At 40.0% G+C, this 23,541-nt stretch overlaps 1 protein-coding gene across 1 annotated transcript in view; it reads left to right on the top strand.

The window, feature by feature from the left end:
- Window positions 1-22,483, top strand: part of myh14 (myosin, heavy chain 14, non-muscle) — a 66,931-nt gene extending 44,448 nt beyond the window's left edge. Inside the window, 16 exon segments of the mRNA XM_051957214.1 lie at window positions 179-368; window positions 370-387; window positions 2,020-2,124; window positions 2,488-2,640; window positions 4,642-4,890; window positions 6,675-6,788; window positions 6,861-6,959; window positions 13,617-13,829; window positions 13,904-14,065; window positions 14,148-14,276; window positions 16,236-16,324; window positions 16,497-16,620; window positions 16,768-16,976; window positions 18,156-18,264; window positions 18,343-18,515; window positions 19,652-22,483. Of these exon segments, the coding sequence (XP_051813174.1) occupies window positions 179-368; window positions 370-387; window positions 2,020-2,124; window positions 2,488-2,640; window positions 4,642-4,890; window positions 6,675-6,788; window positions 6,861-6,959; window positions 13,617-13,829; window positions 13,904-14,065; window positions 14,148-14,276; window positions 16,236-16,324; window positions 16,497-16,620; window positions 16,768-16,976; window positions 18,156-18,264; window positions 18,343-18,515; window positions 19,652-19,838 (2,323 nt within the window). The 3' untranslated portion in view covers window positions 19,839-22,483.
- Window positions 22,484-23,541: the final 1,058 nt, after the last annotated feature.

The following is a 23,541-nucleotide window of genomic DNA, read 5'->3' on the forward strand; positions in this document are numbered from 1 at the left end:
AAGTTGGGGAAATTTTTTGCTTAATTTATGGATGATTTTTCAGAAAAGGAAATAATGTTTTTGATGCCCGTAAATGAAGACAACAGGAGGTTTAACGCAATGAAGAGTGAGAAAGCTGAGGTTTATAAAACATGTTTAAATGTGATAATAAATACCAGCTCACGTCTTCCTCCTTCAGGCCCGGCAGTCTCCTGGAGAAGGCCAAGGCGGTCCTGGAGGAGGAGAGGCTGAACCTGACGTTCGGAGCTGAAGAGCCTTCAGGCCGGTCGGACCGACAGCGACGAGGACGGAAGAGAGCCGAGGGCCAGCTGCAGGAACTGAACGCCCGGCTGGTCCAGGCCGACCGGAGAGGGAGGACGCGGGAGGAAGAGGCTTCACAAGCTGCAGGTAGAAAATCTAAAAAAATCTGATAAAAAAAGCTTCCGGTGGCAGCGACGCTCTGCTCACAGCGCTCCTGCAACACAGACATGGAAAACGTTCATCTTCATCTCAAAGGAAATCAGCTCACAACATGTCCGATAACTGTTCAAAATGACTTGAAACATGCCTTAAAGTACAACACCCGTCAAAAACACGTTTCCAGAAGTCCCTAAAAATGATCCAAAGGCCTCACAAGTGTCTTCAAACTGTCCAAAAATGTCGCACGGTGGCTCCAATGTGAGTCTAAACTTGTCAAAAATGACCTGAAGCACGTCCAAAGTTTACTAAAATTGAAATGTGTCTGATAAACCGTGTTTCTGTCCTGTTGATGTTAGAAAAAAAACAAACAGAAAGCTTAATAAAGACTAAAACTCGGGATGGCCGATGATATCGCCCCGATATCGGCATAAAAATGTAAAATCGGTCAATATCTGTGAGCTTTAAATAACTGTAAAACTGGTTGCATGGTGGGGGAGAGACTTTTGAACCACCTACTCTATGCAGATGACTTGGTCATCATGTCCCCCTGTTCTGCTGGCCTGCAGCAACTGGTCAAGGTCTGCTCAGAGTATGGAGAGCAGTTATGACATTAAGTTTAATTCTAAAAAGAGTGTGTGACGGTTGTGAGGGCTCAAGAGCAGAGTAAAGCAGTTTTTCCTGCGTTCTATCTGGTGGGAGAGGAGCTTTGTGTGGTGGAAAAGGTAAAATACCTTGGTCATATCATCAGGAACGATCTGTCTGATGATGATGATATTCAAAGGCAGTATTGTAAATTGTATGGAAGCTAATATACTCCTTAGAAAATTTGGATCGTGTACACGTAATGTTAAAGTTGCTTTGTTTAAAGCCTTTTGCACACCACTTTATACTGCCCACTTGTGGTGTGGCTACACTAAAGCCACATTTAAAAAGCTGCATGTGGCATACAATGATGCCTTTAGGCTTCTAATGAAGGTCCCTCGGTGGACCAGAGCCAGTTGTTTGTGCAAAATAATGTCAGAACACTGAATGCTCTTATTAGAAATTTATTTTTAAGTTTATTAAGCGACTCATGGACTCTGACAATAAAGTTATTCAAGCTTTTGTCAAACCTGGGCAGAGCAGTGTCCGCTACACTTCTGTGCTCTGCAGACACTGGAGAGAGTGTTTATATGGTTTACATGTGTAGTGTTTGTTTTGTTTTGTTTTTTTTAAATTTGTATTTGTATGTAATTTTATGGACCATTTTGAGTCTGGAATAAAGATTTCACAATATCGTTTTCGGTTTTTTGCCTATCGTCAAAACTGGCATTTAGTCAGAGTTTTCTTACTATTTAGCTAGATTGTAACCCCACCCAAAAACAGAACAGTTCAGGGTTAGCATAGTTTTCACTTTAAGTCCTGCTAGTGTGGCTGCAGTAACAGGTTTGCTGTGTCTGACCAACAGCAGTCATTTCCAAGCCCGTATGTATGGGTAGATATAGATCTATAGATCTATGGGTATCGGTAGATATCGAAACCAGTCGTTGTTTTTTGAACTTTAATAAACAGATTAATAACAGAATATTTTCCTGTTTCTGTGTTTTAATGAATCTAAAACCTCCTTTTTTCCTCCTGCAGTGTGAGATCGAGTCTCTCTCTGGGAGTCTGTCGTCCTCCGACTCTAAAACTCTTCGTCTCTCCAAAGAAGTCAGCAGCTTGGAGAGTCAGCTGCACGACGCCAAGGTAGGAAATTATTCTTTTCTTTATTTATTGATAGGGACAGTGCACATGAATGAACGCCCATTTGTTCAGAAATGGGCGTAAATATGCCGGATTATAGCACAATGCTAATTTACATCCACAGTCCCTAAAAAGAAAAATTAAAACATAACAGTAATACATACAATAAATATAGGACAATAGGTTGTAATAAAAGGACAATAAGTCACAAAAAAAGACAATAAGTCACAATAAAAGGTCAGCAGATCGCATTGCAAAGTGTACACAAAGAAGGTATAGGTCAGTGGTCACAGGATTGGTTCACTTTCAGCCACTGTTAAAGTTATTATTATTATTTCTAAAACCCTTTCTCGGTCTGTGTCTCAGGAGCTGCTTCAGGATGAAACCAGACAGAAAATGGCTCTGAGCTCCAGAGTTCGAGGTCTGGAGGAGGAGAAGAACGGCCTGATGGAGCGTCTGGAGGAGGAGGAGGAACGGGTTAAAGAGCTCAACCGTCAGATCCAGACCCACACCCAGCAGGTATCTGATGCTATTAATACACATGAACCAGAGTAGTTCCAAATGATTGTGAATATCAAAGAAAACAAACAAAATTGTCTAAAATGACACAAAGTAAATGGTCTGTATTTATATAGCGCTTTACTATACCTACAAGGTACCCAAAGCTCTTTACATGATACGTCACATTCACACACTGATGGTGGAAGCTGCCATGCAAGGCGCTAACCACGACCCACCAGGAGCAATCAGGGGTTCAGTGTCTTGTTCAGGGACACCTCGATATGAGCTCTCCGGGCCAAGAATTGAACCGGCGACCTTCCGGTTGCAGGACGGCCACTCTACCCACTGAGCCATGCCGCCCCCAGTTGGTCCAAAATGATGCAAAAAGGATCCAAAACAACATAAACAGATACCAGATGGGCCAAAAATGTCTAAATAACTCAATTTTTGCTTAAATTTGTTCAAAATGTCCACAAAGGTTAAAGAAAATAATAACAATTATCCCAAACGTGTCCACAATGAGTCAACGAAAATGTTCAAAGTAGGGATGGGAATTTCGACTAATTTCCGAACCGACTAGTCGCCAATAAAATTAACGACTAGTCGGTTCGGAAATTAGTATTGAACTTGCAATTTAACCCTTTAAGCGCCAAAGTCGCAATATTGCCACAAGCAACATTGCTTAACATAACAACCCATAGCTTCAAATATATTTTGCCTCATGTAGTTCCCACTTTATACCAGGAGATGGCGGACATCTGGAACTTCAATCTGAGCATCAGTTGTGGGCGTGTTTTCATTCAAAGTTTTGGAGTTTACAGAGTTTGAAAACCGAGGAGACGAGACTCGCCGTCGGAGCGTATCAGAGCGCAAGACGGCACATTTTAGAGCGAGAAAACTCACCGTACCGAGAGGTCTGCTCAACGCTGACAAAGTACTTTGTCAAGTAATGGCTTACTCATATTCTGAAGAGGAATATTCACCCTCTGATGAAGATGTTCAGTCGTCCACTGAGACAGAAAGTGCCGCTGCGTCTGTGCGTAACGGCAGCGGGTCGGTGCGCCATGACAGTCCACGAGCAGCACATAGTGGAGCCGATGCTTTGCTTCGGGTGGCAGGAAGGGACGTGGTGGGTGTAGCTGGAGTGGTCAGAACACCGCTAATGATGAGGGGGATAGCGGGGGTTGAAAAAAGAGACAAGCATATGCTACTGGCAGGATCAACCAGGTAGCCCAGACGGGACGAGTGTGCGGCGCACGGCCGAGCGTAGAGCTGCATGGTGGCGCACGGTCGGGACCTGGGGGGGGCACACTAGCGTTTAACCAACTAGTAAAATACTAACCGTTTAATAAATGAGTCGACAATTAACCGATTAAACGACTAGTCCGAACATCCCTAGTTCAAAGTCATTAAAAATGTCCTAAATGACTCAAAATCTGGGTCCAAAATTAAAAAGATGTCAAAAAAATGTGTCCAAAATGAAAAAACATCGACAAAATTGGTTAAGAAATGTTTAAAATAACTTAAAATCTGTCCAGAATATGTCAGAAGTTTTCTAAAATGTTAAAAAGCATCTACAAATTGGTAAAAATATTTTATAAATAATTCAGAATCTGTCCAACATATCTCAGAATTTGTCCAAAATAATTCAGTATTTGTTCATATTTGTCCAAAATTACACGAAATGGGTCTAAAATGATGCAAAGATTGATCTAAAATAACCAAAATTAATGAAAATTGCACGACAAAAAACAAATACTGAAGGCTAAATTCATTATTTTCATCGAAAATCACTAAAAAGTGTCCGATAAACAAAAAAAAGTCAGTAATTACACTAAATTTGTCCAAAATGAAATAAATCTGTCAGTTTCTGCTCCAGAACGTCTTGGTCATCCATCATATTAAACCTTAGATTTATTTCCAGTCATTTTTCTTTTTTAAATCATTCTAATCTCCCAGCTGACTATTAAACTGAGTTTTAATTTAGTTAATTAAATGTAATTGTTAATCTCCTCTCAGCTGGCGGAGCTCCGGAAGCAGTCGGAGGAGGTGAACACGGCGGTGGAGGCCGGGGAGGAAACCCGCAGGAAGCTGCAGAGGGAGCTGGACGGCGCCACCCAGAGGGAGAGGCAGAAAGAGGAGGAGAAGGAGAGGGTGGAGAGGCAGAGGGAGAGGCTGAGGGAGGAGATCGAGGACATGACGCTGGCCCTGCAGAGGGAACGGCAGAACTGTACGGCCCTGGAGAAGAGGCAGAAGAAGTTCGACCAGGTAGGAAACAAAATAAGAGCAGGTAGGAAACAAAAAGACAGCAGGTAGCAGGGATGAGAATTTTCCGCGGATCCGCGGAATTCCGCTGATTTTATCATTGCCAGGGTCATTCTTGTGAATCGTCTAAATTCGAGGAGAACATTTTTTTTTGGGTTAAGGTATGTTTATGGTCGGCGAGTCGTCATATCGAACGGCTGCTAATATCCACCGCGCTGAATGCTAGCTGCCACTCAGTGAGAGCAGTCATGTACAGTCCTGTAATCGAATCACCGTGAAGTGTAGAGTCCATTTCATTTGAAGTTTGAACACTTTATTGTCGCCGATACTCCCACGAGATGGAAACGACGTTAACGATAGCTTGTTAACGACGATTGTAAACCGCCCAGCGATTTGAAGTCGCTGCGCCGCCGCGGCACACATACCCCCCCCCCCCCCCCCCCCCCAGCAGGTAGGAAACAAAACACCTGGAAATAAAAAAAAAAAACTGGAAACAAAAAAACACCAGGTAGGAAACATCTGGAAATAAAAATACCAACAGCTGGAGAAAAACCAGCAGGAAAAAAAACCCTGAAAATAAACCAGCAGATGAGACTTTTTGTGAAAATGAAACAAAAGCCGAGATGTTCTACAGGAGTAACGATCTTCTGGGCTCAATAATCGTCCAGATCGTCTCAGTTAATCTAAATTGTTCTCATTGAGTGTAACCCTTTTGCCAGCCGGCTTGTTAATGTAAATGGACTAGTTACTAAATCCTAAATGCTTTTTCCCTTCCTTAACTAATTTTTTGACAAAAGAGACATTCCAATGTATGAAAACAGTGTCTAGGATTAAATATGATTCTTCGTTTCTGCTCACGTTTCTTCTTCTATGTTTTCAGTCCAGTGAAACATAAACCATCATAATGAAATGATAAAAGATGTAACCTGTTTTGTTTTTTTTAGCTTGTAACTAAATTATGAATTTATTAACATCTGCAAACCTTTTAATATTTATGCAAAATGCAATTTTTTTTTAACCTGAACGAATGAAATAATTATACTTTTAATCATGTAGTAAAACACATTAAATGAATCAGTGCTTTGTTCTGTAATAAAACAAATCCTGCAAATAAAGTAAAAAAATACACCGATATACAAAATCAGGATACTACATGAGTGAAATGTAATCACAAAAATTGGATCAAATTTTCAAAAACTACTCAAAATTTCTCTACAATCTGTTAAATCGTCCAAAATTGGATTAAAAATGGTCTCAAATGACTAAAGAATTGTCCAAAATTAGACCAAAAATGATCCAAATTGGTAAAAACAAGACACAAAACAACAGAAACGAGACAAAAATGAGACACAACATGATAAAAAGACAAAAATGGAAAAAAAAAATAGTAGTAGTAAGGTAGTTCCTGGTAGTTTATCTCAGTAAATATTGACTTATGAATCTAAAATTCCACAGATATCTCTATAAATATCCGTATTTGATGGTCAGAAGTCGTTCATCTGTTTCCTCTCATTATTCTCAATAATATTAAGAGTTGATTTAGTTTCAGAATTCATGTTTAACTATTATATTTGAGTTAATCTGAGGCAATATAACATTAATAATGAGTTAATCTGAGGTAGTATAACATTAATAATGAGTTATTCTGTGATAATATAATATTAATAATGAGTTATTCTGCGGTAATATAATGTCAATAATGAGTTATTCTGCGGTAATATAATGTCAATAATGATATAATCTAGTTAATCTGAGTTAGTATAACATTAATAATGTTTCTCCTCCAGTGTCTGGCTGAGGAGAAGGCAGTGAGCGCTCGTCTGGCTGAAGACAGAGACCGAGCTGAAGCCGACAGCCGAGAAAAGGAAACCAGATACCTGGCGCTGTCCAGAGCCCTGCAGGTAAGCCGTCCTCAGGTGAACGTCCGTCGTGTTTCTATGGTGACGGTGGTTGATCTTCTGTTCCTGTTTTAGGAGGCCCAGGACCAACGGGAGGAGCTGGAGAGGAGCAACAAGCAGCTCCGAGTTGAGATGGAACAACTAATAAACCAGCAGGACGACGTCGGCAAAAATGTAAGAGACAAGAAGAATGGAGACACATTCAGCTCTGAAACAGGACAGATCTGTCATAGATGATAAAACCACGGGGGGGGGGGGGGTCCTTAATGGCAAAAATTCATCGACAATGTCTCGTTTTTGTCATTTTGTGTCTAGTTTTTGTCATTTTGTGTCTAGTTTTTGTCGTTTTGCGTCTAGTTTTTGTCGTTTTGCGTCTCGTTTTTGTCGTTTTGCGTCTCGTTTTTGTCATTTTGTGTCTCGTTTTTGTCGTTTTGCGTCTCGTTTTTGTCATTTTGTCTCATTTTTGTCGTTTTGAGTCTAGTTTTTGTCATTTTGTGTCTCGTTTTTGTCGTTTTGCGTCTAGTTTTTGTCGTTTTGCGTCTCGTTTTTGTCGTTTTGCGTCTCGTTTTTGTCATTTTGTGTCTCGTTTTTGTCGTTTTGCGTCTCGTTTTTGTCATTTTGTCTCATTTTTGTCGTTTTGAGTCTAGTTTTTGTCATCTTGTGTCTCGTTTTTGTCGTTTTGCGTCTAGTTTTTGTCGTTTTGCGTCTAGTTTTTGTCGTTTTGCGTCTCGTTTTTGTCGTTTTGCGTCTCGTTTTTGTCGTTTTGCGTCTCATTTTTGTCGTTTTGCGTCTAGTTTTTGTCGTTTTGCGTCTCGTTTTTGTCGTTTTGCGTCTAGTTTTTGTCGTTTTGCGTCTAGTTTTTATCGTTTTGCGTCTCGTTTTTGTCGTTTTGCGTCTCGTTTTTGTCATTTTGCGTCTAGTTTTTGTCATTTTGCGTCTCGTTTTTGTCGTTTTGCGTCTCATTTTTGTCGTTTTGCGTCTAGTTTTTGTCGTTTTGCGTCTCGTTTTTGTCGTTTTGCGTCTCGTTTTTGTCGTTTTGCGTCTCGTTTTTGTCGTTTTGCGTCTAGTTTTTGTCGTTTTGCGTCTAGTTTTTATCGTTTTGCGTCTCGTTTTTGTCGTTTTGCGTCTCATTTTTGTCGTTTTGCGTCTCGTTTTTGTCATTTTGCGTCTAGTTTTTGTCATTTTGTGTCTCGTTTTTGTCGTTTTGCTTCTGGTTTTTGTCATTTTGCGTCTCGTTTTTGTCATTTTGTGTCTCGTTTTTGTCGTTTTGCTTCTGGTTTTTGTCATTTTGCATCTAGTTTTTGTCGTTTTGCGTCTAGTTTTTGTCGTTTTGCGTCTCGTTTTTGTCGTTTTGCGTCTCGTTTTTGTCGTTTTGCGTCTCGTTTTTGTCGTTTTGCGTCTCGTTTTTGTCGTTTTGCGTCTAGTTTTTGTCGTTTTGCGTCTAGTTTTTGTCGTTTTGCGTCTAGTTTTTATCGTTTTGCGTCTCGTTTTTGTTGTTTTGCGTCTCATTTTTGTCGTTTTGCGTCTCGTTTTTGTCATTTTGCGTCTCGTTTTTGTCATTTTGCGTCTAGTTTTTGTCATTTTGTGTCTCGTTTTTGTCGTTTTGCTTCTGGTTTTTGTCATTTTGGGTCTCGTTTTTGTCATTTTGTGTCTCGTTTTTGTCGTTTTGCTTCTGGTTTTTGTCATTTTGCATCTAGTTTTTGTCATTTTGTGTCTCGTTTTTGTCATTTTGCATCTAGTTTTTGTCGTTTTGCGTCTAGTTTTTGTCGTTTTGCGTCTAGTTTTTGTCGTTTTGCGTCTCGTTTTTGTCGTTTTGCGTCTCGTTTTTGTCGTTTTGCGTCTAGTTTTTGTCGTTTTGCGTCTAGTTTTTGTCGTTTTGCGTCTAGTTTTTATCGTTTTGCGTCTCGTTTTTGTCGTTTTGCGTCTCGTTTTTGTCGTTTTGCGTCTCGTTTTTGTCATTTTGCGTCTCGTTTTTGTCGTTTTGCGTCTCGTTTTTGTCATTTTGCTTCTGGTTTTTGTCATTTTGCGTCTCGTTTTTGTCATTTTGTGTCTCGTTTTTGTCGTTTTGCGTCTCATTTTTGTCGCTTTGCGTCTCATTTTTGTCGTTTTGCGTCTAGTTTTTGTCGTTTTGCGTCTCGTTTTTGTCGTTTTGCGTCTCGTTTTTGTCGTTTTGCGTCTCGTTTTTGTCGTGTTGCGTCTAGTTTTTGTCGTTTTGCGTGTAGTTTTTGCCGTTTTGCGTGTAGTTTTTGTCATTTTGTGTCTCGTTTTTGTCGTTTTGCTTCTGGTTTTTGTCATTTTGCATCTAGTTTTTGTCATTTTGTGTCTCGTTTTTGTCATTTTGCATCTAGTTTTTGTCGTTTTGCGTCTAGTTTTTGTCGTTTTGCGTCTCGTTTTTGTCGTTTTGCGTCTCGTTTTTGTCTTTTTGCGTCTCATTTTTGTCGTTTTGCGTCTAGTTTTTGTCGTTTTGCGTCTCGTTTTTGTCGTTTTGCGTCTCGTTTTTGTCGTTTTGCGTCTAGTTTTTGTCGTTTTGCGTGTAGTTTTTGCCGTTTTGCGTCTAGTTTTTGTCATTTTGCGTCTAGTTTTTGTCATTTTGTGTCTCGTTTTTGTCGTTTTGCTTCTGGTTTTTGTCATTTTGCATCTAGTTTTTGTCATTTTGTGTCTCGTTTTTGTCATTTTGCATCTGGTTTTTGTCGTTTTGCGTCTAGTTTTTGTCGTTTTGCGTCTCGTTTTTGTCGTTTTGCGTCTCGTTTTTGTCGTTTTGCGTCTCGTTTTTGTCGTTTTGCGTCTAGTTTTTGTCGTTTTGCGTCTAGTTTTTATCGTTTTGCGTCTCGTTTTTGTCGTTTTGCGTCTCATTTTTGTCGTTTTGCGTCTCGTTTTTGTCATTTTGCGTCTAGTTTTTGTCATTTTGTGTCTCGTTTTTGTCGTTTTGCTTCTGGTTTTGTCATTTTGCGTCTCGTTTTTGTCATTTTGTGTCTCGTTTTTGTCGTTTTGCTTCTGGTTTTTGTCATTTTGCATCTAGTTTTTGTCGTTTTGCGTCTAGTTTTTGTCGTTTTGCGTCTCGTTTTTGTCGTTTTGCGTCTCGTTTTTGTCGTTTTGCGTCTCGTTTTTGTCGTTTTGCGTCTAGTTTTTGTCGTTTTGCGTCTAGTTTTTATCGTTTTGCGTCTCGTTTTTGTTGTTTTGCGTCTCATTTTTGTCGTTTTGCGTCTCGTTTTGTCATTTTGCGTCTCGTTTTTGTCATTTTGCGTCTAGTTTTTGTCATTTTGTGTCTCGTTTTTGTCGTTTTGCTTCTGGTTTTTGTCATTTTGGGTCTCGTTTTTGTCATTTTGTGTCTCGTTTTTGTCGTTTTGCTTCTGGTTTTTGTCATTTTGCATCTAGTTTTTGTCATTTTGTGTCTCGTTTTTGTCATTTTGCATCTAGTTTTTGTCGTTTTGCGTCTAGTTTTTGTCGTTTTGCGTCTAGTTTTTGTCGTTTTGCGTCTCGTTTTTGTCGTTTTGCGTCTCGTTTTTGTCGTTTTGCGTCTCGTTTTTGTCGTTTTGCGTCTAGTTTTTGTCGTTTTGCGTCTAGTTTTTATCGTTTTGCGTCTCGTTTTTGTCGTTTTGCGTCTCGTTTTTGTCGTTTTGCGTCTCGTTTTGTCATTTTGCGTCTCGTTTTTGTCGTTTTGCGTCTCGTTTTTGTCATTTTGCTTCTGGTTTTTGTCATTTTGCGTCTCGTTTTTGTCATTTTGTGTCTCGTTTTTGTCGTTTTGCGTCTCATTTTTGTCGTTTTGCGTCTCATTTTTGTCGTTTTGCGTCTAGTTTTTGTCGTTTTGCGTCTCGTTTTTGTCGTTTTGCGTCTCGTTTTTGTCGTTTTGCGTCTCGTTTTTGTCGTGTTGCGTCTAGTTTTTGTCGTTTTGCGTGTAGTTTTTGCCGTTTTGCGTGTAGTTTTTGTCATTTTGTGTCTCGTTTTTGTCGTTTTGCTTCTGGTTTTTGTCATTTTGCATCTAGTTTTTGTCATTTTGTGTCTCGTTTTTGTCATTTTGCATCTAGTTTTTGTCGTTTTGCGTCTAGTTTTTGTCGTTTTGCGTCTCGTTTTTGTCGTTTTGCGTCTCGTTTTTGTCTTTTTGCGTCTCATTTTTGTCGTTTTGCGTCTAGTTTTTGTCGTTTTGCGTCTCGTTTTTGTCGTTTTGCGTCTCGTTTTTGTCGTTTTGCGTCTAGTTTTTGTCGTTTTGCGTGTAGTTTTTGCCGTTTTGCGTCTAGTTTTTGTCATTTTGCGTCTAGTTTTTGTCATTTTGTGTCTCGTTTTTGTCGTTTTGCTTCTGGTTTTTGTCATTTTGCATCTAGTTTTTGTCATTTTGTGTCTCGTTTTTGTCATTTTGCATCTGGTTTTTGTCGTTTTGCGTCTAGTTTTTGTCGTTTTGCGTCTCGTTTTTGTCGTTTTGCGTCTCGTTTTTGTCTTTTTGCGTCTCGTTTTTGTCGTTTTGCGTCTAGTTTTTGTCGTTTTGCGTCTAGTTTTTGTCGTTTTGCGTCTAGTTTTTATCGTTTTGCGTCTCGTTTTTGTCGTTTTGCGTCTCGTTTTTGTCGTTTTGCGTCTCGTTTTTGTCATTTTGCGTCTCGTTTTTGTCGTTTTGCGTCTCATTTTTGTCGTTTTGCGTCTAGTTTTTGTCGTTTTGCGTCTCGTTTTTGTCGTTTTGCGTCTAGTTTTTGTCGTTTTGCGTCTAGTTTTTATCGTTTTGCGTCTCGTTTTTGTCGTTTTGCGTCTCGTTTTTGTCATTTTGCGTCTAGTTTTTGTCATTTTGCGTCTCGTTTTTGTCGTTTTGCGTCTCATTTTTGTCGTTTTGCGTCTAGTTTTTGTCGTTTTGCGTCTCGTTTTTGTCGTTTTGCGTCTCGTTTTTGTCGTTTTGCGTCTCGTTTTTGTCGTTTTGCGTCTAGTTTTTGTCGTTTTGCGTCTAGTTTTTATCGTTTTGCGTCTCGTTTTTGTCGTTTTGCGTCTCATTTTTGTCGTTTTGCGTCTCGTTTTTGTCATTTTGCGTCTAGTTTTTGTCATTTTGTGTCTCGTTTTTGTCGTTTTGCTTCTGGTTTTTGTCATTTTGCGTCTCGTTTTTGTCATTTTGTGTCTCGTTTTTGTCGTTTTGCTTCTGGTTTTTGTCATTTTGCATCTAGTTTTTGTCGTTTTGCGTCTAGTTTTTGTCGTTTTGCGTCTCGTTTTTGTCGTTTTGCGTCTCGTTTTTGTCGTTTTGCGTCTCGTTTTTGTCGTTTTGCGTCTCGTTTTTGTCGTTTTGCGTCTAGTTTTTGTCGTTTTGCGTCTAGTTTTTGTCGTTTTGCGTCTAGTTTTTATCGTTTTGCGTCTCGTTTTTGTTGTTTTGCGTCTCATTTTTGTCGTTTTGCGTCTCGTTTTTGTCATTTTGCGTCTCGTTTTTGTCATTTTGCGTCTAGTTTTTGTCATTTTGTGTCTCGTTTTTGTCATTTTGGGTCTCGTTTTTGTCATTTTGTGTCTCGTTTTTGTCGTTTTGCTTCTGGTTTTTGTCATTTTGCATCTAGTTTTTGTCATTTTGTGTCTCGTTTTTGTCATTTTGCATCTAGTTTTTGTCGTTTTGCGTCTAGTTTTTGTCGTTTTGCGTCTAGTTTTTGTCGTTTTGCGTCTCGTTTTTGTCGTTTTGCGTCTCGTTTTTGTCGTTTTGCGTCTAGTTTTTGTCGTTTTGCGTCTAGTTTTTGTCGTTTTGCGTCTAGTTTTTATCGTTTTGCGTCTCGTTTTTGTCGTTTTGCGTCTCGTTTTTGTCGTTTTGCGTCTCGTTTTTGTCATTTTGCGTCTCGTTTTTGTCGTTTTGCGTCTCGTTTTTGTCATTTTGCTTCTGGTTTTTGTCATTTTGCGTCTCGTTTTTGTCATTTGTGTCTCGTTTTTGTCGTTTTGCGTCTCATTTTTGTCGTTTTGCGTCTCATTTTTGTCGTTTTGCGTCTAGTTTTTGTCGTTTTGCGTCTCGTTTTTGTCGTTTTGCGTCTCGTTTTTGTCGTTTTGCGTCTCGTTTTTGTCGTGTTGCGTCTAGTTTTTGTCGTTTTGCGTGTAGTTTTTGCCGTTTTGCGTGTAGTTTTTGTCATTTTGTGTCTCGTTTTTGTCGTTTTGCTTCTGGTTTTTGTCATTTTGCATCTAGTTTTTGTCATTTTGTGTCTCGTTTTTGTCATTTTGCATCTAGTTTTTGTCGTTTTGCGTCTAGTTTTTGTCGTTTTGCGTCTCGTTTTTGTCGTTTTGCGTCTCGTTTTTGTCTTTTTGCGTCTCATTTTTGTCGTTTTGCGTCTAGTTTTTGTCGTTTTGCGTCTCGTTTTTGTCGTTTTGCGTCTCGTTTTTGTCGTTTTGCGTCTAGTTTTTGTCGTTTTGCGTGTAGTTTTTGCCGTTTTGCGTCTAGTTTTTGTCATTTTGCGTCTAGTTTTTGTCATTTTGTGTCTCGTTTTTGTCGTTTTGCTTCTGGTTTTTGTCATTTTGCATCTAGTTTTTGTCATTTTGTGTCTCGTTTTTGTCATTTTGCATCTGGTTTTTGTCGTTTTGCGTCTAGTTTTTGTCGTTTTGCGTCTCGTTTTTGTCGTTTTGCGTCTCGTTTTTGTCTTTTTGCGTCTCGTTTTTGTCGTTTTGCGTCTAGTTTTTGTCGTTTTGCGTCTAGTTTTTGTCGTTTTGCGTCTAGTTTTTATCGTTTTGCGTCTCGTTTTTGTCGTTTTGCGTCTCGTTTTTGTCGTTTTGCGTCTCGTTTTTGTCATTTTGCGTCTCGTTTTTGTCGTTTTGCGTCTCGTTTTTGTCATTTTGCTTCTAGTTTTTGTCATTTTGTGTCTTATTCCCCCCTGACTCATGGCTTCTTCTCTACCTCAGTTCCATGAGCTGGAACGAACCAGGCGGACTCTGGAGACCGAAGCCCAGAACCTGCGGGTCCAGACCCAGGAGCTGGAGGAGGAGCTGTCAGAGGCGGAGAACTCGAGGCTGAGGCTGGAGGTCACCCTGCAGGCCCTGAAGGCCCAGTTCGAGAGGGAGATCAGCAGCAGTGAGGAGAAAGGCGAGGAGAAGAGGAGGGCGCTCAGCAAGCAGGTGGGAACATCAGGAGACAGGAGACGTGGACGTTCTGCTGCTTCCAGATGACTCAGGTGTTCCTCTGTCCTCAGGTGAGGGAGCTGGAGATCCAGCTGGAGGAGGAGAGGACTCAGAGGTCACAGGCCGTCGCCTCCAAGAAGCAGCTGGAGGCCGAGCTGCAGGAGTCTGAAGCCCAGGTGGAGGCCGCCGGCCGGGGCAAAGAGGAGGCAGTGAAGCAGCTGAGGAGGCTGCAGGTAGGACAGACTCCGCCCACTCAAGTGAACTTTAACGTCCTGCACCTGTCTGGAGGCTAAAACGGCTCCTTAATCTTCACAGGGCCAGATGAAGGAGATCCTGAGGGAGCTGGATGAGACCAAACTGTCGAGAGACGAAGTGATCGCTCAGTCCAAAGACAGCGAGAAGAAGATCCAAACCCTGGAGGCCGAAGTTCTGCAGCTCTCTGAGGTAAGAACGAAGACATCCATCTTCTTCTCATCCAGAGTCGGTTTTAGTGGCGGCAGGTTCAACAGAACGTTTTAGATGTTTCTCCTAGAAGATCCCAAAGCCTGAGGAGATCTAAAATTCATCCAGAGAATTCTGGATCTCCTCCCAGCTAATGACCAAACGACCATCATAAGAAAAACAAGAAAGGGAGACAGAGAACTGGTAGAACAAGAGTTTGTGCCAATTAGTGCTTTGTTTTTCTAATTTTGTGTCTAGTTTTTATTGTTTCATTTCTGTTTTTAGCTAATTGGCAGAGTTTTATTTTTTTTCCAGTTTGTGTTATATTTCGCATTTTGTTTGTAATTTTTATGTTTTACAATTAGTTTTTCTCATTTCGCATTTCATTTATTTCTCATCTTGTGTCTCGTTTTTCTCATTTGGTGTAGTTTTTGTAATTTTGTGTTTCATTTTGTGGGTTTTATGTGTGGTTTTGGTCATTTTGTGCCTCATATTTCTCATTTTATGTCTTGTTTTGGTCATGTTGCGTCTCATTTGTGCTTTGTTTTTCTAATTTTGTCTAGTTTTTATAGTTTCATGTCTCTTTTTGGCTAATTGGCTCAGTGTTTCTGGCTTTTCTCATTTTGTTTGTCATTTTTCCATGTTTTGGTCATGTTGTGTGTCATTTTTCACGTCTTCAATTCAATTTTATTTATATAGTGTCAGTTACAGTCAAATCGTCTCAAGACGCTTTACAGAACCCATATGCCTGACCCCCAGAGCAGCCCAAAGGAGACAGTGGCAGGAAAACACCCTTTTAACAGGGAAGAAACCTCGAGCAGAACCCGGCTCTATATAGGGGGGACCCATCTGCCTGCTGGCCGGGGGGGTTGAGAAGGACAGAGGAGGGCAAGGGGGAGGGATGGGAGGAGAGGGAGGGGTGGGAAAGCAAGGAAAACACAACACACATTTGGATACATGCATGACAGGATATGTGACACAGACAAAGTATAAGCTAACATTGAAAACTGACTCATAGTTTACTCTGATGATGTACGGCTCTGACATTAAACATACTCCATATATAGCTAGCAGTAAAATTCAAACAGTATGTAAGTTAGCATAACAGTATAGTGAAGGCAATGCAGAGTTGACTGGTGGAAAAAGGGAGTTGGAAGCAGAGGGCTGGAGGAAGGTCAGCAGCAGCATCCCACAGTGGACATGATGGAGACTGGACCAGCTGGTGGAACATCAACCGCAGATCTGAAGCATCCAGCTCTGGAACCAGGGACACTCGGAGAAATAGCACAGGGGGAAACAGAGTGAATGTACTGCAATAACAGTATACATATTAAATGTAAAGGTAGATAGAGAAGGGCTCAGTGCGTCAAGAGAAGTCCCCCAGCAGCCTATAGGCCTATAGCAGCATGACTAGAGGCAGAACGAAGGGACGTCCAAGAGGGAGTCAGCTGTGCAATGAAGACACAAGCCGAACCCCTGTGGGTCACCCAGTCAGCCCCAACTATAGGATTTGTCAAAAAGGAACGTTTTAAGCCTGGTCTTAAAAATAGAGAGGGTATCTGCCTCCAGAACCCAAACTGGGTCTTGTCTCATTTTGAACGACTGACTCGCTCCTCAGCGTCTCGTCTCGAGTTCGATTGAGCGGTGGTTCTTCTTAGAAGTTGAGCTGCCTGGTGAATTGGTAGAACCCTGTTCCTGCAGTTAGGACGCCTGTGGGGTAGAAACTAGAGAGTGAGCTTTGAATTGTGAAGGAAGAAGATAAAAATGCTCGTTTTTAGTGTTGAGTTGCTGCCGTCGTGTATTTTGGTGGAGAGTTTTTGTTCCTCCGGTTCTGTAAATATCAACTTCAGAGTAAAGTTCTCTCTTGGTTCGGTTTATTTCTGTGGTTTCAGTCGCAGCCATCTGCTTTTTAGACCCCGGCTTTCTCCAGTCGTGTTTATTTCCCGGTTTTCCTGTTTTCAGGAGCTGTCAGTGTCGGAGCGTCAGAAGCGTCAGGCTCAGCAGGAGAGAGACGAGATGTCCGACGAGATGGTGAACAGCAGCTCTGGAAGGTCGGTGGTTCAGAACGCTGGTTTGTGAGTTTGTTGGTCTGTTTGTGGCTGATGTTGTGTGTCTCTGACATTGTGTGTTTGTGTGTCTCTGACATTGTGTGTCTCTGTCGCTGTGTGTCTCTGTCGCTGTGTGTCTCTGTCGCTGTGTCTCTGTCGTTGTGGGTCTGTCCAGGAACGCTCTCAGTGAGGAGAAACGACGTCTGGAGGCTCGAGTCGTTCAGTTGGAGGAAGAACTGGAGGAAGAACAGAGTAACTCTGAGCTGCTGGCAGAGAGGCAGAGGAAGACCACCCTACAGGTACAAATGCACAATAAATACACAAACCTGCAGGGTATTCAAGTATTAATCCTACTGGTCCTGGTCTTGGTCCTGATCCTGGTCCTGGTCCTGGTTCATGTTCATGTTCTGGTCCTGGTCCTGGCTCATGCTGTGCTCCTGGTCCAGGTGGAGACCCTGACGGTCCAGCTGCAGGGGGAGAGGACTCTGGCCCAGAAGGCTGAGTCGAGCCGGGAGCAGCTGGAGAGGCAGAACAAGGAGCTGAAGACCCGCCTGGGGGAGATGGAGGGTGCAGTGAGGGGCAAACACCGGCTCAGTGTCGCCGCCCTGGAGGCCAAGATTGACTCCATGGAGGAGCAGCTGGAGCAGGAGAGACAGTGAGCCTACACACAGAGCTAATAACATTATGATTTCTTAATTTGCTGTAGCATGAGCTAACTAGCTGACTTTCAGTAAAGCTAATCCTGTTTTTCTTTATTAGCTTGATCTAACACTAACTAACTTTATGCTTAGGTAATAATGCTATGCTATATTAGCTTGCTATAGCTAATGCTAACTTTATGCTTAGGTAATAATGCTATGCTATATTAGCGTGTTATAGCACTAGCTAACTTTAGGCTTAAGTAATAATGCTGTGCTATATTAGCTTGCTATAGCTAATGCTAACTTTAGGCTTAGGTAATAAAGCTATGCTATATTAGCTTGCTATAGCTAATGCTAACTTTAGGCTTAGGTAATAATGCTATGCTGTATTAGCTTGCTATAGCTAATGCTAACTTTAGGCTTAGGTAATAAAGCTATGCTATATTAGCTTGCTATAGCTAATGCTAACTTTAGGCTTAGGTAATAAAGCTATGCTATATTAGCTTGCTATAGCATTAGCTAACTTTAGGCTTAGGTAATAAAGCTATGCTATATGGTATGGTATGGTATGCATTTATTTATACAGGGACAGCGTACAATTTTACATTGACCAAAAGGAAAGATGCAATGTACCTGGTTATAGCAAAAATGCTAATTTCCACCAGTAGTCCCTGGGCAGGTTGATGTTACAATCATTGAAAAACTGATACAAATGTAAATGGACACATATGACCATAAGTCCACACCATCAGCAATCAAAACAAAAAAAAAAAAGAAAGAAAAAAAAAAGAAATGAAATTCATATTTATTTATATCCTTTAAAAGTAATAAAATAACAGAAAACAATCGAACAATATCTTTCACTGAAAATTAAAAATGTGAGCATGTTTGCTTTTCTAAAAGCCATGTTTTTGTTAACCGCGCAAACAATTTAAATGTTGTTGTAGCAATAATCTCAGATGATAGCGTGTATAGCGTGCTATATTAGCTTGCTATAGCTAATGCTAACTTTAGGCTTAGGTAATAATGCTATGCTGTATTAGAGCATAGAAATACAGTAAAAAATACAGTAAGAAATAAAAAAATGTTCAAACATTTGAAAGCTGCAGATGTTCATAAAGACAGATGTTGGACATTAAATTAGAGAACAGTTTGACTGTTTTTGAGTTTCTATTTGTGTTTTCTTTCTCCAGGGAACGAGCCATCGCCAACAAGCTGATGAGGAAGACGGAGAAGAAGCTGAAGGAGGTGATGATGCAGGCGGAGGACGAGAGGAGGCATGCAGACCAGTACAGAGAGCAGGTGAGGAGACCACAGGTCCCAGTGAGCAGATGATCAGGTCAGACGATACTGATCCTGACCCGGTGTGTGTTCCTGCAGCTGGATAAGTCGATGGTCCGTCTGAAGCAGTTGAAGCGGCAGCTGGAGGAGGTGGAGGAGGAGAACTCCCGCTCCAACGCCCAGAAGAGGAAGCTGCAGAGGGAGCTGGAGGAGATGACGGACAGCAGCCAGAGCATGAGCCGGGAGATCACGTCTCTGCGCAGCCAGCTCAGGTAGCAGGACGCCACTGAGCACGCTCAGAAGCACACCTGCATCATCCGCTGTTTGCTTTCAACCATGTTTGATTTGCTTTTGCCTCTTTTTTTCCGTTGCATCCATCTAACATCGTCATGTGTCTGCATCCCTCCAACACTCAGCGTCCCTGAATGGAGGCCGGAGAAGTAGGTCGTCTGTCTGTTTTATTTACCTTCATCTGTGTGTGCTTCATGTTTCTGTTAGTGTTTGTCTTTCTGGTCCATCTGTGGCTGGTACATTGGAATGTTTCTGAATTTTAGGTGGAAAAACTCCATTCAAAGCTACATTTTTATCCATGTTTGTCCTTTTGGTCCATCGATACCTGGTATGTCGGAACATTTCTGCATTTTCAGTGAAAAAAACTTAAACTTTCATTTGGTTTGAAAAATCAAAACAAAGAAATAGAAAATCTGGATGGCCCCACACTTTTCAACGGTTGTGTTTATTTAGACTGAATTTTTTGTTACATTTTTACTGTAGTTTTTTTTACTATATTTTATGATATTTTTGCAATATTTTTATTGTATGATACTATGTTTTACTGTATTTTTATTGTATTTTCATTATATTTTTACTCTATTTTCACTATTATTTTTACTGTATTTTTGCTGTATTTTTTTGTCCATCTATACCAGGTATATAGGAATATTTCAGCATTTTAGGTGAAAAAACTTCAACTTTATTGGTAAAATTTAGACATCTGCACAGTAAGCAGCCGGTTAGCTTAGCTTAGCATTAGCCAAGCATCCTAATCCACCCAAAACGCAGAGAAAAGCAGCTTTCCACTCAGAAAAAACAAAGTGGACGCCACTCTGCACGCACATATTTCAGTTTTTTCTGACATTGTTATTATTATTTGTCTTTCTTGTCATCTGTAGCTGGAACATCAAAATACAAATAAAATGTAATGTTTGTTGTTTGTTTGTTTACCTGCAGGTTATCCTGTTTGTTTGTTTCAGAACTTATCTTCATATTTCTTTTCTCAATGTTTTCTGTAAATCAGACGTTTGTTCAGAATCCTCCAGATGATTTCACATTCGTGTTTTTTCTTTGTTTTTGTAGATAATTTGTCGTTTTTGTTTGTTCTGTTAACGTTCTCCTTCCGTTCCTTCAGACGAGCTCCGTTGCCGTTAGCGATGCGAGGTCGCAGAGCTCTGGTGGACGATCTCTCTCTGGAGAACTCGGACTCAGAGGAACCTCCTGCTTCTCCAACGCCGTCCTCCGGCCTGCCGGGAACCCCGACTCCGTCCTCCGAACACAACCTGGAGCCGCCGCCGTACGGCGTCAACAACGCCGAGTGACCGCAGAAACAAACGTCAACAACAAACGGCCTCTCAGTGCAGACGGAGACACAAACACATCCAGACGCTTTCACCTATCAAACAAACCTCGAAGATTTTGCCTCATTTTTTCTCTTGACGTGTAAAAAACAAACAAACAAGCAAACAAACAAACTTTTACAGCGGGATTGATTTTTATTTTGTAACAAACTCCGGAAGTTTCTACGCCTCTGTGATGCTTTTCTGCACAGCAAATTATTATCGTCGTCGTCGTTGTTGTGGAGGCAGATGGACTCAGAAAAGGTTCAGTGATGTCAGGAGGAGAGACACCGACAGAGCAGCAGAACATGCAGACACCAGCTCTGAGCTTCTCTCTGGTCTTTGGGTTTATTTTGTAGATAGAAGAAGGTCAGGTTTAGATCACAGACCAACATGGAGACAACTAGTGACAACATCTAACCTCCTGCAGCGTCTGAAGGCCGTTCTGACCTCAGAAAGGAAAGAATCGTTTTTCCTTCACTATTATTATTATTATTATTATTGTTATTGTTATCAGACATAAAATAAGATGTTTAGTGAATCTGCTGGAGGTGAAAATACTTAAGACAATCTGTTCAAACACAGAGATGATCCTTTATGGCTCATTTTTTAAACACTAATTAGAATATTGTGAAAAAACCAAACAGCTGCTGATTAATAACCGATATTTAATGATAAGGAGCTGTTTCATATCCGGAGTCTCGGTTGAAGTGGCAGCTGAGCTTCGGTTTGAATCCTTTTCCGTAGGTTAGCTGGTAGTCATAGCTTTAGCTAGTTTCTTTAACATATTGCTTCAGGAGTTTGTATCATTTCTGTCAGATGTTGGCTGTAAGTTACTGATCCCAGCTCGTTCTCTGCAGGAGGAAGCATGTTTTATTGACGGGACTTTTTGCATGAAAGAAAAAAACCACATGAATGGATTTTCTGGGACCGACGGCAACAAAAGCAGAGAAACTGTGAATGAGTTCCTCTTTTTATCCAAAGCAGAACGACTTGTGATGGTTTAAGCGTTTTATTCACTGTAACTCTGATCTTACTGTAAATTACTGATCGATGGAAGCTTGGTGTCGGCGTACGGATGAGCAAAGGGCGTCTGTAGTGAGGTAGAGTAGCTCCTCGTAGGCGGCTGTAGAATAAAAACGCTGCTTCTTAGTCTCGTAGTTTTAGCTTTTAAAAAATGGAGGAACCCAGAAATGAAGCTTTTTATTTTCTTTACCCCCAAAGAAACAAAATCATCTGAAGGCGGAAATGTTAAAGAGGCTTCTCTGCCGTTTCTGCAGCGTATTTTATATTTTTTAAAAATATTTTGCGTCTTTTTATTTTGGTTCGTAACCTTCTGATGCCTCTTCAACAGCTGCTGGTCCGTCTGGAATCATGGATTTAACGGGAATGTTAACGGGAAGTGGACTGAAGCTGGGGATTATCTTCATTGTTGGGTTAGTTTCTGCATTAATTAATCAGTTGGTTGGTTCTAAAATGTCTTTAAATGTTCAAAATGTGGATCATAGTTTCCTCTGATGTCTGGTTTAGTTCAAAGATCTTCAGTTTACTGTCACAGAGGAAAGAAACCAGAAAATATTCACATTTAAGGAGCTGGAATCACTGAATTTAGACTGTTTTTAGTTTAAAAATGACTCAAACTGATGGATTAGTAAAACAGCTGCAGATTAAATTCATATTTGACGACTAATCAATTCATTATTGCAGCTCTAGTTTAATTTAATTGAGTTTCTGACTGATGGTTGAACTAAAAAAAAGGCTTTTTAAAGACTCTGATGGACATTTTCTCCATCCGGAGACATTTTAGAGACAAAACAATGAAAATAATCCAGAAACTAATCATCAGAATGAAAATAATTGTTAGTTTTTGCCCTGAAGAAGGTTAAAAGTCCAGATTTAATGGTAGCTTCTCTTGGATTTCTGCAGAAATCACCACAAACTACATCAGGAGTCCAACTGGAGCTAAACGAGACTAGAATTGTTTTTAGTATCAATTATTTTCTGGATTTGGAGCAAAAATGTTCAAAATGTGGATCAGAGTTTCCTCTAATGTCTGGTTTAGTCCAAAGATCTTCAGTTTACTGTCACAGAGGAAAGAAACCAGAAAATATTCACATTTAAGGAGCTGGAATCACTGAATTTAGACGTTTTTCTTAAAAATACCTTTAAACTCTGAATCCTCTGCAGTCAGTCTGGGTGAATCCATATTTTCCAGGTTTTCTGTCATCCAGCTGCTGAAGAGAATGACTACTGATGACGTATTTAAGCCCAATTAATGGGTTTTTATCTTTATTATTATTGCTTTTATTATTTTGTCGAAATGCACAGATTCTGTTTTCTTAGTTCAAAGCTGCACTTTACATCTAACAGTGGAGATAAAAGCAGCTTCTGGCTCTGAATAATTCAATCATCCAGGTACAGTCGGTCTCCGTTGGAAACCAAAAACCCGACGATCTGATTGGACGGTCGCGTTCACCTGTAGCCAGTCGGAGGCGGAGCTTCTCTCAGCTGATTTCTCTGTTTGTTTATGGAACTTTTTTTTGGAAAATGTGTTTTATTGTTTTGTTATTTTGCTGTATTCAGAAACATGTGACCGGGTTACCTTTAATATATGTCATTGGTTTTGACCTCCGTGTGTCCGAGTGGCTTTTGTTGTCAGTTTAGATGTTAGGAGAGAAATCGCTTTTAAAAAAAAACATTTTTTTATCAGAAAATGAAGAAGAAAAGATGCAAATCGATGCATAAAAATTCACCAGAATGGAGGAAATTATTGCTCAGCATTTCCAGTGAGAGGATGAGGAAGTGTGTTGACAAAAAACAGAAATAGTTAAAAAAAAAAATCAATATCTCAAATGCAATGTCTTTTATTGTGGCGGGAGAAAAAAGACATTTTTTGACTTTTTTTTAAAAGGAAATTTTTGAACAAATTTCTGTTATTTTACAGATATTTCCTGTTAATAATTAGCGAAATCACAGGAAACATTTTTATTTAAATAATAAATAAGTACATTAATTAATTAAATAACACTTAAATCAAAATTATGATTTTTTTTAATGGTTATTTATTCTTTTACATAATTTCTACCATAAATAAATCAGGTTTAAAAAACAAAAATAAACTTAAAACATTTATTTATTTTAATTTTGTTTATTCTAACAGACATTTGCAATTATTCAGCTTTAATATTTCATTCAAACACTCAGACTTTTACTTTTATTGACATGATAACTGGATCTAAATATGAGCTTTAAATGCCTTGATATTTGTAGCACTGCTCTCTATTAGAGTTATTAAATGAAAGAAGTCAACATTTAGAACATTTGAAAACATTTATTTGACCTTTAATCTGTCTTTAAATTTACAGAAGTCATTTAACCTCCAGAAAATTTTCCCACATCTGGAACTGGACCTAAACCCTGCAAAATGGAAATGAAGGTTGTTTTCAATCACTTGGAACACTGATTTCTTCCAATGCTTCACATCATGATGCTGCCACCACCGTGCAGAGGAAATTTCCAGTGTTACAGCAACAAAAATCTTTCAGAGCAGCACTAACCATGTGTACAGTAAAGATAATAATTATAATAGCAACAATAATATATACAAGAATGAAGAATGAATAAATACAGTATTACTACACTATAAGTGGCATCAGCATGAAGTGGCTTGTGGAATAAATGGAAC

This window comes from Acanthochromis polyacanthus, chromosome 12 (genome assembly GCF_021347895.1).
Source record: "Acanthochromis polyacanthus isolate Apoly-LR-REF ecotype Palm Island chromosome 12, KAUST_Apoly_ChrSc, whole genome shotgun sequence".
NCBI classification, from domain to species: domain Eukaryota; kingdom Metazoa; phylum Chordata; class Actinopteri; family Pomacentridae; genus Acanthochromis; species Acanthochromis polyacanthus.